Source organism: Trichechus manatus, unplaced genomic scaffold (genome assembly GCF_000243295.1).
Source record: "Trichechus manatus latirostris isolate Lorelei unplaced genomic scaffold, TriManLat1.0 scaffold00043, whole genome shotgun sequence".
NCBI classification, from domain to species: domain Eukaryota; kingdom Metazoa; phylum Chordata; class Mammalia; order Sirenia; family Trichechidae; genus Trichechus; species Trichechus manatus.
The window spans coordinates 5,405,267-5,418,909 of record NW_004443979.1 but is presented as its reverse complement, the minus strand read 5'-3'; the positions used below and the strand labels follow the sequence as shown (position 1 = coordinate 5,418,909).

The following is a 13,643-nucleotide window of genomic DNA, read 5'->3' as shown; positions in this document are numbered from 1 at the left end:
GGAAGATTTTTTTTTTTGACGACTAGATCTATTATGTTATAATCTATCTAAAAACACCCCCCTCAGTCTTTTTCTCTACTTTCCTTTAGTAAGGAGGCTTGAACATATAGTTCTTTCCCTTTCCTGATCTCACGTTGTACTTATTACCTATATTGTGGATTTTGGCACTTTATTAAAAATCTGTCACATATTGTCTAGTTATTTCAAGAATGAACCAGTATCACAAACTTTCAAATCTCTTCTAGTGTTTAAAACAGTCCTGAGCACATTGCAGGGTGCTTGATGAAAATGTGCTGCGTGTAGTCCAGAGTACACGTTCTGCAAAGTTTGTGGTTTACGGGGAAGCAGATGTAATGCTGATTCTACCAGTATTTCTTCTTCAGTCTACATGCTCAACAAGTCAGTTAGGCACTAAGTCATGTCTTTGGGTGGTATAAGGGAAAGTTGTGAACAGAGAAACCACTTTATCTGAGGAAAGACGAAAATTAGATGCTACTCTCCCCTCCCCACTTCTATTCCCATCAGGGAGGGAGCACTTATAAGCCCCTAGGACCAGGGTCCAGAAACGTGCTGGCGTCCTGAGCTCCAGAGGCTTGCCAGCATTCATGATCTCCCGCACTGAGAGCCCTTCTTCCCAGATGAATTCTCATAGTATCACAGACACTCGCAGTCTTGATCGATACTGGATGGCAGACGTGTTCCCATCGTCAAGTGTAGGCACAGGGCGGTGGATTTAGCCGCCCTGCCGCTCTGTCGCAGCTTCTCATCAGCTCAATACCGGCAGGGGACGTTAACCCGCTCCCCGGCTGACACCCACCACGTTGTCTCCCTGGGCACGCGCTTCCCGCCTCCCCTTCCCCTCATCTGTCCTTTGGCAGGGCGGGGGCTTTTCTGTCACACTCACACTTTTGGGGACAGCAGGGCTTCCGCCCGCGCGGAGGGCACAGTGAGGTGGTCTCTCCGCCCGGCTTCCCAGCCAGACGGTCCCTGGAGGCTGCTGAGGCCAAGTGACGCGCTCCCTCACACTCTGGACCTTACCTTCTCGCATCTTCGCCCGGTGGGCAGCAGGGAGAGGTGACCTGGGGCGGCCCCCCAGTCTGCCGCGAGGGTCCCGCCGAGGCCGCTCCAAGGCAGGTTAGGGGCGCGCTGCAGCCGGCTTGGTCTACTCCCTGGAGCCCTGCCAGACGGAAGCCCCGCCCCCGGAGCCCGCTCCCACTCCTGATTGGTTAGTCCAACCAGGAGGCGGTGGGACCAGCTCCCGGCGGGCGTCTCAGCTATAAAGGCGGCCGGGGCATGACTGCCTTGGCGAGGCTCGTGTAGCTACGGCTCTTGTCAGCTCTCAGCGCCTGCGGGGCCTCTATTCCTCCTGCCCCCCGAGCTCTCCCGCCTCCACCATGCCGAGGGGCTTCCTGGTGAAGCGAACTAAACGGACAGGCGGCTCGTACCGAGTACGCTTGGCCCAGCAAGTCTTCCCCCTAATGGGGCCCCAGGGGTCGCCGCCCTTTCCTGAGGAGGCCCCCAGCGCCTCCTTACCTGGTACCGAGCGGGTGGCGTCCCCTATCGAGGAGGAGCCAGGAAAGGGGCTGGCGGCGGAGGCCACCCGGGAACTGTCGGGGTCACCCTGTCTGGCAGCTGGGGTGAGCCCTGGACCGCGCGGGCGGGAAGGAGCGGAGTGGAGGGCGGACGGCAGCGAGGGTCCCGGACCCAGCCCCAGCCCCGCGAAGCCGGCAGGCGCAGAGCTGCGCCGAGCTTTCCTGGAGCGCTGCTTCAGCTCACCGGTCTCCGCAGAGTCCTTCCCCGGGGGCGCCGCCGCAGTGGCCGCTTTTTCCTGCTCGGTGGCGCCAGCAGCCGCCTCTACCTCGGGGGAGCAGTTCCTGATGCCATTCCGGGCACCGTTCCCAGAGCCCACGCTCCAGCCGGACCCCGCGCCCCTGTCGGCCACCCTGCACGGCCTGAAGCGGGCAGCCGGTAGCGAGCGCCGCGCCAAGTTGCCTCCCGGTAGCGCGTCGGGACTCGCGGCCGCTGAAGTCAAGAAGCCAAAAGCGTTGAGGAAGTTGAGCTTCGCGGACGAGGTGACCACGTCCCCTGTCCTGGGTCTGAAGATCAAGGAGGAGGAGCCCGGAGCGCCGTCCCGGGGCCTGGGGAGCAGCCGCACGCCGCTAGGGGAGTTCATCTGCCAGCTGTGCAAGGAGCAGTACGCGGACCCCTTCGCGCTGGCGCAGCACCGCTGCTCCCGTATCGTGCGCGTTGAGTACCGCTGCCCAGAGTGCGATAAGGTCTTCAGCTGTCCTGCGAACCTCGCCTCCCATCGTCGCTGGCACAAGCCGCGTCCCGCAGCGACAAACACCGCCACAGTCTCCTCCACCGACGGGAAGCCGCCTCCTTCGTCGTCCTCGTCCTCCCCGGACTCCGGGACCATCTCATCTTTCCGGGCGGAGGGGAAGGAGAACAGTCGGGCCGAGCGGACTGAGGATCAGCACCCACAGGCCAGGGACAGCTCCGGAGAGAATCAGCACCAGGACAGCGCCCTGCGCCCCAGCCTCCAGGTGCTGCCGCATACGGAGCCACCGCGGCCACAGGTCTCCTATACGGAGGGGATGTTGGGGCACCGCGTTCCTGGACCAGGCAGTGCCAGCGGTGTCGGGGGATCCGAGATCTTCGTGTGTCCATATTGCCACAAAAAGTTCCGCCGCCAAGCCTATCTGCGCAAGCACCTGGGCACTCATGAGCCGGGCTCTGACCGCGCGCTCGCCTCGGCCTTTGGCTCCGAACGCGGCGCTCCACTCGCCTTTGCTTGCCCGCTGTGCGGGGCGCACTTCCCATCCGCAGACACTAGGGACAAGCACCGGCTGTGGCACGCTGTCCGCGAGGAGCTGCTTCTGCCCGCTCTGGCGGGGGCGCCCCCCGAGGCGCCCAGCCCAGGCGGGGCATCTGATGGGGGTGCTCAGCAAATTTTCTCGTGCAAGCACTGCCCGTCCACCTTTTTTAGCTCCCCTGGGCTGACTCGGCACATCAATAAATGCCATCCCTCAGAAAGTCGGCAGGTATTGCTGCTGCAGATGCCACTGCGGCCCGGCTGCTGAGGGCCCGAGACTGGAGACAAGGTTACGAGGTTGGCCTTGGAGGAAACAGATAGTGAGAGCTTCTGTGGGGCTTGCTTCACCTTACAAGTTTACCCCCTTTCCTGTTTTCTCTCCTAAAACTCTCCCAATAGTCAATATTCCGCCAGAGGAGCAGACAGCAAAATGTAAAATATCCCTCTAGAGCAGGTATGTATACGCTATAAACACTCTCCATTCAAAGACGGTCAGCTTTAAATCCTTTTCACTTTCCCCACTAAATAGGATTTTACCCCCAAACTCTGGAGAGACTAACGAACCCTATATGACTTGTAATTCCTATGGAAAGTCGCAATGAATGCGTGCATGTCTCAATGTCTACAAAGGATTCTAGCTACCAAAAGTGGTAGTCACCAATGTTTCTTCTCTTGCCATTGCAGGCACCTATGTAGTTTCTGTCTCAATAGGGTCAGATTATCTTGCTTGTATATTCTGTGAATTAAGAGTTACGTGATTGGTGCCAAATGTACAGGAAAAAAAGAAGATTCAAGACCTGTGTCTGTCAGTAGAAAATATGAGATGCTTGCTGCTTTTGGGGGATATGGACCTTCCCTGTAACTACTCTACCCCTATTATATGCATTAGTTCATTCTTAAATTAGCGAGGTGAAGAGGATGCTACTTTACTGGAAGGAGTTAAAACTGAGACACCCCCAAAATCCTTACTCTTTGCTACTTCGTATGCAGTATTCAGGAAGAGCTACTTTAAACTTTTAGTTTTTTGGGACTACAGAACTCTTATCTTCAAGTTTAACTGTTTTAGTAAGATTTCACCCAAACTGTTAGATGTTTCTGTTGTAAATCTCATACTGTGTATTATATATGAAACTATATTCAGTTTAAAGATGTTAATACCTATAATCCACTATGAAACTGAATGGCAAACCATTCAATAGTTTTTCAGGAGCAAGTTGTTTTTGAATTGCTTTTTGTAAATCATATTCAGTGTACATTCTGTACCCACACTCTTAACAACCAGAGTTTGGGACACTGGCTGAGCACTGCTCGACAGATTGCCCGTATTAGTAAAATGCTTACCACTAAATAAATGTACATAGCGTGTGCTTTGTTGTGTTCTTTGTCTTAAGTCTCACTGAACACAGCCTACTTTCAAAGCCACATTTCTTATCTCCCAAATGCTAGCATTCTACTTTAGAATCTTACTGACTCATTTAGACAGAATAAAGACAGAAGAAATTATATTTTGCAAATGAATTTAACGGTACAGAAATGCACCGGGAAATTTTCCTTTTAAGTACGGTTGAATAGACTGAGCTCCAAAGGGCAAAGAATATGTACTGTTCTTTAAATCTAAAAAGACACTTGTTCTCTAACAAGTGTCTTAACAGAAAATAATTTTAAATATTTCTCAAAAAAGAAAAACACTTCAGAAGGTAATGAAGTGTTATCTGAAAATGAAAAAAAAATCATGTTAACTATACTAATTACACTATTTCAAGTTGGTGTTTTCACTCCATTTCATTACATATCACCAATCCATTAGTTACTCATTAAAAAAAAAAATTTAAAAATGTGTCAAGGGTTACTTTTTCTTTTTGTAATTCCTCACCTTGACTGTGATAAACTGTCTGTACTGTTAAATCTTGCTTCCAGGAACTCTATCTTGTACATAAGCTTCAACAGCTTCATAAAAATTTTATTTATAAAAAAAAAAACAGAAAAGCCAACGCACAGGAACTCTGAAAGGTTGTTTTAGAAAAATTTGTCTGTAGAAAGTTTTCTTGAAAGCATACTATAAAACAAGGTGAAATTTAAGAAATCAAAGAAACACAAGGCTGAGGTAAATTGGTGATTTAGCCCAGTGCATTGAGTGAAGTCTGACTAGCCTTCATAAAGGTGTATAATTTTCTGTGTTTTTAACAACTGTGGTAGGATCTCTGAGAAATAAGTTGGAGTGTATAAGGAGGGAATTCAAATTCATTTTTTTACGACTGACTAAAATAAACTAGTTTCATGCTTTACATCTCTCCATTAACCATATAGCCCTGCTTATTAAGTCTGAAAATATATGAAACATAGAGGAATAAACACTCATGGACAGAAAGTGATAAGAATATTTTTATTGTATTATTAAATGTCATTTTTTTCACTGTTACAAATTTGTAGATACTACATGAATGATGATACATAATTTATATTTTATAGTTTGCCAGTATGATGTATTTACACATGCAGTTAGTACCGATGCCATGCTACATTTCCTTAGGGGATGCCCATTCAAAACAAAATGTGAGCAAAGTGTGAGCAGCTTATCTAACGTAGGAAAATACTTCTGGAGGGTGGAATGTATTCTGACCTGCACCTGCAAGTTCAGTATTAACAATATTAGATTTTACTTAGATTCCTGGGTCATGTTCCCTTTTCTTTTTTTAATAATACACATAATTCAAGCAACACATTTATATCAGAAAAGTCTTTTCTTTCTTTTCTCCCCATTCTCCCTGCCCCTTTTGGTAATTAAGCAAGTACACAGATACACCAGGATCTAGGAGCCGATAACAAAGGGCCACAATCTCAAAAAAGAAATGGCACTTAACAGTGATACCACTTAAAAACCAAAACATTAGAAAAATTATTTGGAAGCTAAACATAAATCAAAGTTCAGCACAGTGATTTTCCTGATTATCAAATATATCATGGCATAACCTGCACAGCCAAGAAATGAGACATTGCTTTGGGATGAAAAAGTTAATGCTAAAATTATTTTAGTTGGAATTTGAGATGCTAAAAGACCCTTTGTTTTATTTTCATAACATAAACAATCTGTATACATCCTGTGTATTAACCAATTTGAACTTTTGCTGTAACTTTACAAATGCTCAAATTTAAAATTATACATTTGTAAAAAAATTACGTATTTATTGAGCAATAAAGTTGCAATGGGGCACAATAAATAAAATAATGAGACTATCTGTCCAATTATACTTTGGCTCAGAGTTAATCATGAAATTAAAACTATTTAGACATAATTATCTAGAAAGGTAAAGGGTGCAGAATAAAATTCCACCCCCCAAAAATATGGCAGCTTAGTGTATAGGGAGAAAAAAACAACTGAATAAACAACCCAAATCTAAAATATTAAGCTATAAATTATTTAAATCCAGTGTTTCCTAAAATAAATGTACAGGAAGGAACATGCATGTTATGGCAGACATGAAGGTCTAACAGGGTTAACACTACGTTCGAGCTAAGGTGGCTACTGCTGATCACGGCAGGGCTGCTTGTCTCCTTAGGATTTATTGGCTGAGCCAGAGGAACGACGCAGCTTCATGGACATGCGGCTCTTGCTAGTTCGAGGGGACATTGGAGAGGCCAGGTCAGCCCCATCTACCTGCGTCGCTGTTGGAGTTTCACTGGGTAGAATCTCTGGGTAGGCGCCTGCGGGAAACAGCAAGAGCGTTAGTACCAATCATATAGCCTCTCATCCTATAAGAAATAACCTTTCTGCTACTGATCTGTAGCGTGGGTCCCAACCCTCAATGAGGTCTTTTGAAAACTTGCTTGTTACAAAAGCCTACTAATGTATTTAAAACACAGTGATCTGATGGGTCATGTAATCCCATTAGCAAGAAAGCGGCAATCATCTCCAGAGCCAGAATTAACCAGACAGCTACATGGAAAAAGCAACGGGAAACAACGTTTTTGGGCCAGAAAGGACAGGGTTCCAAAGCATGCAGGGAAGGGCTCAAGAAGCAGGTGAGAAAGACCAATTCCTATTTCTAGGGTACAGAGTAGAACCAAGAACAGGGCCATCACTGCTTAACCTTGACAATAATAGCACCCTCAAAAAAGGAACTCAGCACTGTGAGAACATTACACATGCTAGGTATTTATGCTTTTAAGAAAAAGCAAGATAAATTCCTAGGGATGAGGAGGAAGAGGGCAAGAATTCTCATCTGAAAGTCAGTCAAAAAAGATGAACTGACCCCAGAAAATGTCTTAACTTAAATTTTCCCAGCTATACTATTTAGAAGGTATACTATTCAAGAAGATAACCAGTAAAATTAGTAGATATAAAATTCAAAAAACTTAAAAGAAGCAAAATAAGTTCAAATAGGAAAACTCTGTGTGTCATATACAAAGTTGTTCTTCACCTCTATACTTTTTCTATGAATTATGATTCTCTAATATACAGCAATATAGAATCTTGCAAATTTTAGGTTCTCAAATAATTTCTGGATGAATGAATGAACAGAGATTACATTAAAATAAAAGGCCCTGAGGAAAAAAAAAGAATATCTGCAAGCATAACAGAATAACAACAACATGAAATTCTATACATTTTAAGGCACTTACATCCAGATTTTCTGGGTCTTATGGATATGAAGATTTTCATTATGTGTGTTTGAAAAAAAAAACAAAAACAAAAAACCACTGGTTGCAGGTTTAAACTTACACATCTCCTTACTCTGTAGGGAGACTTTTGATCTCACTGACACTTTAAGCCCTTGGAAATAATTATGCTAGTACTTCCATATAATGAAATGTTATGTTTAAATTGAAGTGATAAATACTTATAAGAAAAAACAAAAACGGTCTTCAGGGGTGCATATCCTATTAAGATGTCTTGAGTAAGAATGTATCTCTGCAGAACATTTCCAAGTATTTTTAAGGCCAAATGTTATATTTAACAACAAATATACACTGAAAATCTAGGTCAATTGCCCTCTTTCTCAAAGCAGTTTCTCCAACATTCTTTCTTTTCTAATTTAATGAGGTTGGCCTTCAAAAAACAAGGAGAAGGAAATAGATTTCTGTTCACCTTTACTTTTCCTGAAGATCTGAATTGGCTCAGCCCCAAATTGGAAAATCTAAAGGAGAACATGGCCCTCGTTAGAGAAGCACTGCAGGTGAATGGCAGGAGGAAGGTGAAGAGCAGTAGCTCATGCTTTCCAAGTAATGCATACTATTCTCGGCCATCATGAGAGCTCTTCCCATGGCTGTTTACCTTGAGATGGCCAATGTTTTCTAGCGGAGGTTTTGGGAGGAAGAGAACTATCACTGCATTTCTTTCTTTGTTGTGAATGAAGAAATGGAGTAGCGAGCAGAAATGAGAAAACAAAAGAGAAGATAGATAACGGATCTGACAGACACAGTGCAGAATTTTACAGGTGTTAACCGAGAAGCAGAGGAGAGAGTAATCAGGTTTTTATTATGAAATACAATTGGGCATGCAATGTGTTAAGGTGATAATGTTTCACAATGGGCAATGCTTTGTAAATTCAAAACGTTATACTTACCAACTAACAGTTTTACAGGAAAAAAGAAGAAAAGAAAGAAGTCTATGAGAGAGTCTATAAACATCTAGCTTTCAAAGTGTTCACTGTACTCATGGCATGTTACCGTAACCACTCAGTCATAAAGCCTCTAGGGCTGCACGGTCCAATATGATATCTACTGCCTCAGGTGGCTATTTAAATTTAAATTAATTAAACTTAAATAAAAAATAAAAATTCAGTTTCTCAGCACACTAGCCACATTGCAAGTGTTCAATAGCAGTATGTGGTTTGTAGCTAACATACTAGACAATGCAGATACAGAACACTGCCATCATCATAGAAAATTTTACTGGAGAACACTGCTTTAGAGTATGTTAAACCCAAAGAATATTTTTTTCAAAAACAGCAATTCCTCCATGTCTCCTTTACTGCCTTCAAACTGAAATCCTGTTCAGTCAACTGAAAGCCAAATTAAGCTCTTTAGTGTATGTGGTGTATAGCTATTACTACCCTCCTCACATTTTAGCAAATGATATTTAGACTTTATAAATGATTTATAGTGGATAGCTCTCAACTTTAGATGTAAAGAATACAGAAATACTTCATTGCATATCCAATTCTGCCTAAGTATTGATTTATATCACCTGAATTATAAAGAATGCTGATTTATCTAATTATTTGTATTATCAGTATATCTTCAAGGATAAAGTTTAAAAAGTATCTATGGGCTCCTATGTTTGCCCATACTGTGTTACTAAGACTCATACAGACTGTGTCTAAATCTTGATAGTGTAATAAATTGATTCATATATTGCACTGCTTCCAATAAACTATTATTATAAATAACATGATAAATATGACTTTGGGATCTATACAGATTATAAAGGGAAATGCAATGGATTGTTATTTATTGTGGTTTTGTTTGTACTGTTTGCTAACAGGTATGGCAAGTTTAACACTGCTAAAGTTACTAAGTATACATTAACATAGCTTTTAAAAATACTGTGGCTTTGAAAGCAATTTCAATTAATATTGAACTAAGAGGCAATGTGATGTGTTAGAAACAGCATAGGCAGGGGTTAGGTAAGTCTAGGTTAAATGTCAAGTCTGTCATTTTAGTAGCTGCTTGATCTTGGGCAAACTGACAATTTTCTTGTTTATAAAATGGGGACAACACTCTTTTGCAAAGTTGTTATGGAGATTAATGATTACATATGCAAAGATCCTGGCATATAATAGATGCACAAAAAGTATAGCTATATAATAAAGAAACAAAAAGGAGTAAAAGTTAATAAACTTTGATTCAGAACAGATGAGGATTAGAAAAGAAGAAATCAGAAATATTTTTGAAGAAAATGACTGCCACAAAATATAATCTTTCAAATGTGGAGAACACAATATACTGTTTAGTTTTGGGGAAATCAAAGAATTTATCCTCTCTTATGTTGATATTCCCACAAAATATAACCTTATATGAAGGTTACAAATTGTCCAAACAACCTTATTGCTTTAGTATTGTTAAAGGAGTTGATAAGTGGTTAGGATTAGCATGGATCCACCAGTGAATGTCATAAAGGAATAATACATAATTTAAACTAAAATAGTATAGCGATACAGGCAAATGAGTGGTTTAATTTTAAGATATTCAAGAACTACAATCATTGCAGACTTAGAACAAATAAGGCTAAGTTTGTCACATATTTACCTCCTTCTTACAAATGAGAAAACTGGGTATAGGATAGATTAATTTATTTGAGTTCATGCAGATAATAAACAGCAGAACTAGAATTTAATCCAAATCACTTTGATTCAAAGCCTATACATCAATGGGTAGGAAAAGCAGAGCCCTTAAAATAAAAAAAATTAACAGTTTTAAACTTGTAAATATGACAGATTATTGGGCCACTATTTCTCTCTCTGTCTCTCAATGGCAAAAAGGGGTTGAAAATATTTAGACTAAATGAGTAATTGTAACAGTTAAGAACATGGACTCTGATGTCAGACAGATCTAGGTTGGAATAATGCCTTTACCAAGTACCACGTGACTCTGAGTAAGCTTTATTTTTCTCCTCACAGAACTCACATGAAGATTAAATAAGAGAATGCATGTATAGTACTTAGCAAAGTACCTGGCACTCAGTAATTGCTCAATTATTATTTTATTATTTCATTACAAAATTTCACATCTGAATGAATGTTCTATATGGAAATTGAACCCTAGTAATTATTGTCATAAAAGTTTAATGAACTTAAGATTAATATTGTTTCCCTCTTGGTCAACAATATATATGCCAAATTTCCAAGTTCAAAGTACTGAAAACAACACAGTTGACTGCTTATAATTTCAGGCTAATCTAGTGAGAAAAAAATATGAGTAGGAATCTGTTTTAAAAAACACATTAAATAAACAAATTTATAACTTATATATCGGAGGAAACTGATTTTTCTACTGGCACTTACAAATAGTATTTAGGATATTTATAAAATAACTTTCTTCTGAGGGGCTAAAATATTTTCTTTCAGAACATTTCAAAGACTGGGAAGGGGAGGCAAGTTTAAAATAACTTTTAAATAACGACTATGAGCTAAAAAGGTTACTACTCTAGGTTTTCATACTCACTGTATCTAGATTATCTCTGATTTTGATAGCATAAAAATTACATTTGAATCTTACTGCTAACTATTATAATATTCCTTTAAATAGGAACCTATACATTTTTAAAGTAGTGTGTATGTATACACACATAAACACATGCACACATACAGTCAAACATCAATTAATCCTTTAATTTTTTAAAGTATTAAGACCTCTAACTTGATCTACAGGAAAACAATCAACCCAAAGGGAGGTATCTACTAGTTCAATTAGAATAACAAAGTATTAGAGGTCATTCTAGGTATACCATACAATAGGTATTCAAAAAATATTTATAGCTGATGATTAGTAAAAAGGCATAGTACTGGGAAAAACTGTGCGTGTATTTTTAATGTTGAAATTGAGAAAGATAAACCAATCAATATTTACTGTGCACTTTCAGCAAAACAGAATCCTGTTTCCTGTTGTCAGTATTCCAGAATTTCTTTTATTAAAAAAAGACTTTTGATACTGATAAGACAAATATTAGGGGAAAATATGTACACTTTTGAATTGCCAATATAATCTAGCCAAGAAGAGGAGTAATTTCATTTTAAAGTTTAGAGTCAGAGAAGTGTTCTTAAATATAAAGTTAATGAAGAAAGTTCACAGTAAAACTTTTGATATTTTCCACACACATGCCTGACAAAGATAAAGGGATTTTTTTCCTGTAATTTTTTTTTTTTAAATAAAGGACAAGAAAAATCTAATAATGTTTTAATGTAGTTATGGAAGATCAGCAAAGTTTGACATCACAATAACTCCCTCAATGACCTTAGGGATAAAAATAATTTCCCTTAAGTATCAGTCTACTGCCACGGATAGAGTCCATTTTGAAAAATACAGTCAAGAAATTTATGGATCAAATATGATACACCAAAATGTTATTTACATCTATTTAAAAGTATGGGAAGTTATACAGAAAATTTCTTTTTTGGATTTAAATGTCATCACAGTTGGCACATCACTCCTAATCAGGAAGTGAGTTTTAGACAATCTTGCACCAAGCAAAGTAACTTTAAAAAAAAAAAAAAAAAAAGCGTTTTCTCATACTATTCCATTGAATCGAATTGTGTCATAGGGTTGGTTAGATACAATATAATCATCACACTGGTATTTCTTTAAAACTTAATTTCAAATGATTGCATGAAGTTATTAGTATCATTTTATATATACAGGGTATGCGTATGGTATCTAAAGTTGAGTCTAAAGTGCAATTATAAATCCATTTCCTCAATGTGGTGAACAAATTTTATCATGATATTAAAAAAATAAAACTGAACCCCAAAACATCATATCGTTATGTCATTTTTGCAAACTTAAAGTCTGGTCCACATCACTATGATATGGCTTATTTCATGTTTTCTTTCTCCCACTTTGACTTATAACTTGAAAGGGAACTCCATATGTATGGCAGGTTTATTATAGGAAAGTCAAGATTTGAGATGATTGAAAGGAAAAAATAAAATAATTCCTTCTTCAGATACCATGTTTTTGGTACTGTAGGAAGAGTAAATATTTCATTTCTTATTGTGTCAAATTGAGAACCACTCAAAAATTTATATATTTCATAATAACTATTAAAGTCTGCAAAAAAAACCATTATCAAAATGTATTCAGTAACATTAGCAATGTTATTTACAGGTAAAAACATCCTTTTAAAAATTAGAGTGCATGTTTCTAATGTTTATTAAAGGCAAAGATGATTTTTTAAAAGGTAACTGAAAACAATTTACAGCACAGAATAAGATTTATGTTCAAATTCACATTCTATTACTATTTAAATGATCATTAAGTTTTATTTTACACAACTTGTAGAATAAATAAAATAGTAAGATACATTAAAAAAATGAAGCCAACAGAGCCTTGACTTGATTGCTCCCTTTACTTCATGTCTCAGACAGTGAGAATATTACTTACTTCCCAGATTATGTATCTAGCTAAGTGTGCAGGATTAGATGGAAAACATTAAGAAGAAGAGTAGGAAGGGCTCCAGTTGGTAAACAACTGCAACATGAAAACTCACAGTCTGTATAAATTTAAGGGGAAAAGTTAGTACAAATGTGGTCTTATTTTCAATATTTTTCAGTTGTGAAATCTATGGCTCGCCTATATGATACACGAAAGTGTTAGTCATATATATTTTAATAATCTGATATTTTATCAGATATGCCCTTTTATTAAACAATGAAACTGCCAGGTATACTTAACTAGTTTTCATTTTGTTGTTCATCAGTTCACTTTTAATATCTTTCTTTTAGCATCATTCCTAATACTAAACAGAATAATTTTACATAGTGTCAATCCATTAAAGTGAATCTTAGACTTTCTTATCTCTTTTTAAGAGAGTCAACCTAATTTAATTTTCTCTCTGCTAAGTCTTTTATATTAATTGAAAAGGCCTGAAGTTTTTTGGTAAAATTATTTTTTAAGTGGCCAATTTAATAATGACAGGAATGGAGGCTTTAATTTCACTGACTAAACTTCAATTGAGAATTACAGTAATTTTTTTTTTTTTAATTGTACTTCAGGTGAAGGCTTACAGAACAAATAGTTCTCATGAAACAGTAGTACACATATTGTTTTATGACACTGGTTAACAACCCCACAACACGTCAACCCTCTCCCTTCTCAACCTTTTTTTTTTTTT

The 13,643-nt window shown here is 39.4% G+C and overlaps 2 protein-coding genes across 9 annotated transcripts in view; one reads left to right on the top strand and one right to left on the bottom strand.

The window, feature by feature from the left end:
- Positions 1–1,394: 1,394 nt before the first annotated feature.
- Positions 1,395–3,083, top strand: INSM2 (INSM transcriptional repressor 2). Its single transcript, XM_004376509.1, has one exon. The coding sequence runs from the start codon at positions 1,395–1,397 to the stop codon at positions 3,081–3,083; it is 1,689 nt and encodes a 562-aa protein (XP_004376566.1).
- Positions 3,084–4,721: 1,638 nt separating this feature from the next.
- The window catches only part of RALGAPA1 (Ral GTPase activating protein catalytic subunit alpha 1), a 261,573-nt gene continuing 252,651 nt past the window's right edge, over positions 4,722–13,643 (bottom strand). For 3 of the 8 annotated variants that reach the window (XM_023731458.1, XM_004376508.2, XM_004376506.2), the window contains one exon: positions 5,174–6,517. Coding sequence is in view for 6 of the 8 variants with exons in the window: in XM_004376506.2 (XP_004376563.1) it covers positions 6,369–6,517 (149 nt within the window). In the remaining 2 variants the exon portion in view is untranslated. Of the gene's footprint in view, positions 6,518–13,643 lie in introns of all 8 variants that reach the window. The other 5 variants (XM_023731460.1, XM_023731461.1, XM_023731459.1 and 2 more) reach the window with 4 other exon arrangements.

Coding starts and splice junctions, on each gene's coding strand:
- INSM2 (XM_004376509.1), top strand. CDS start 1,395: ATGCCGAGGGGCTTCCTGGTGAAGCGAACTAAACGGACAGGCGGCTCG.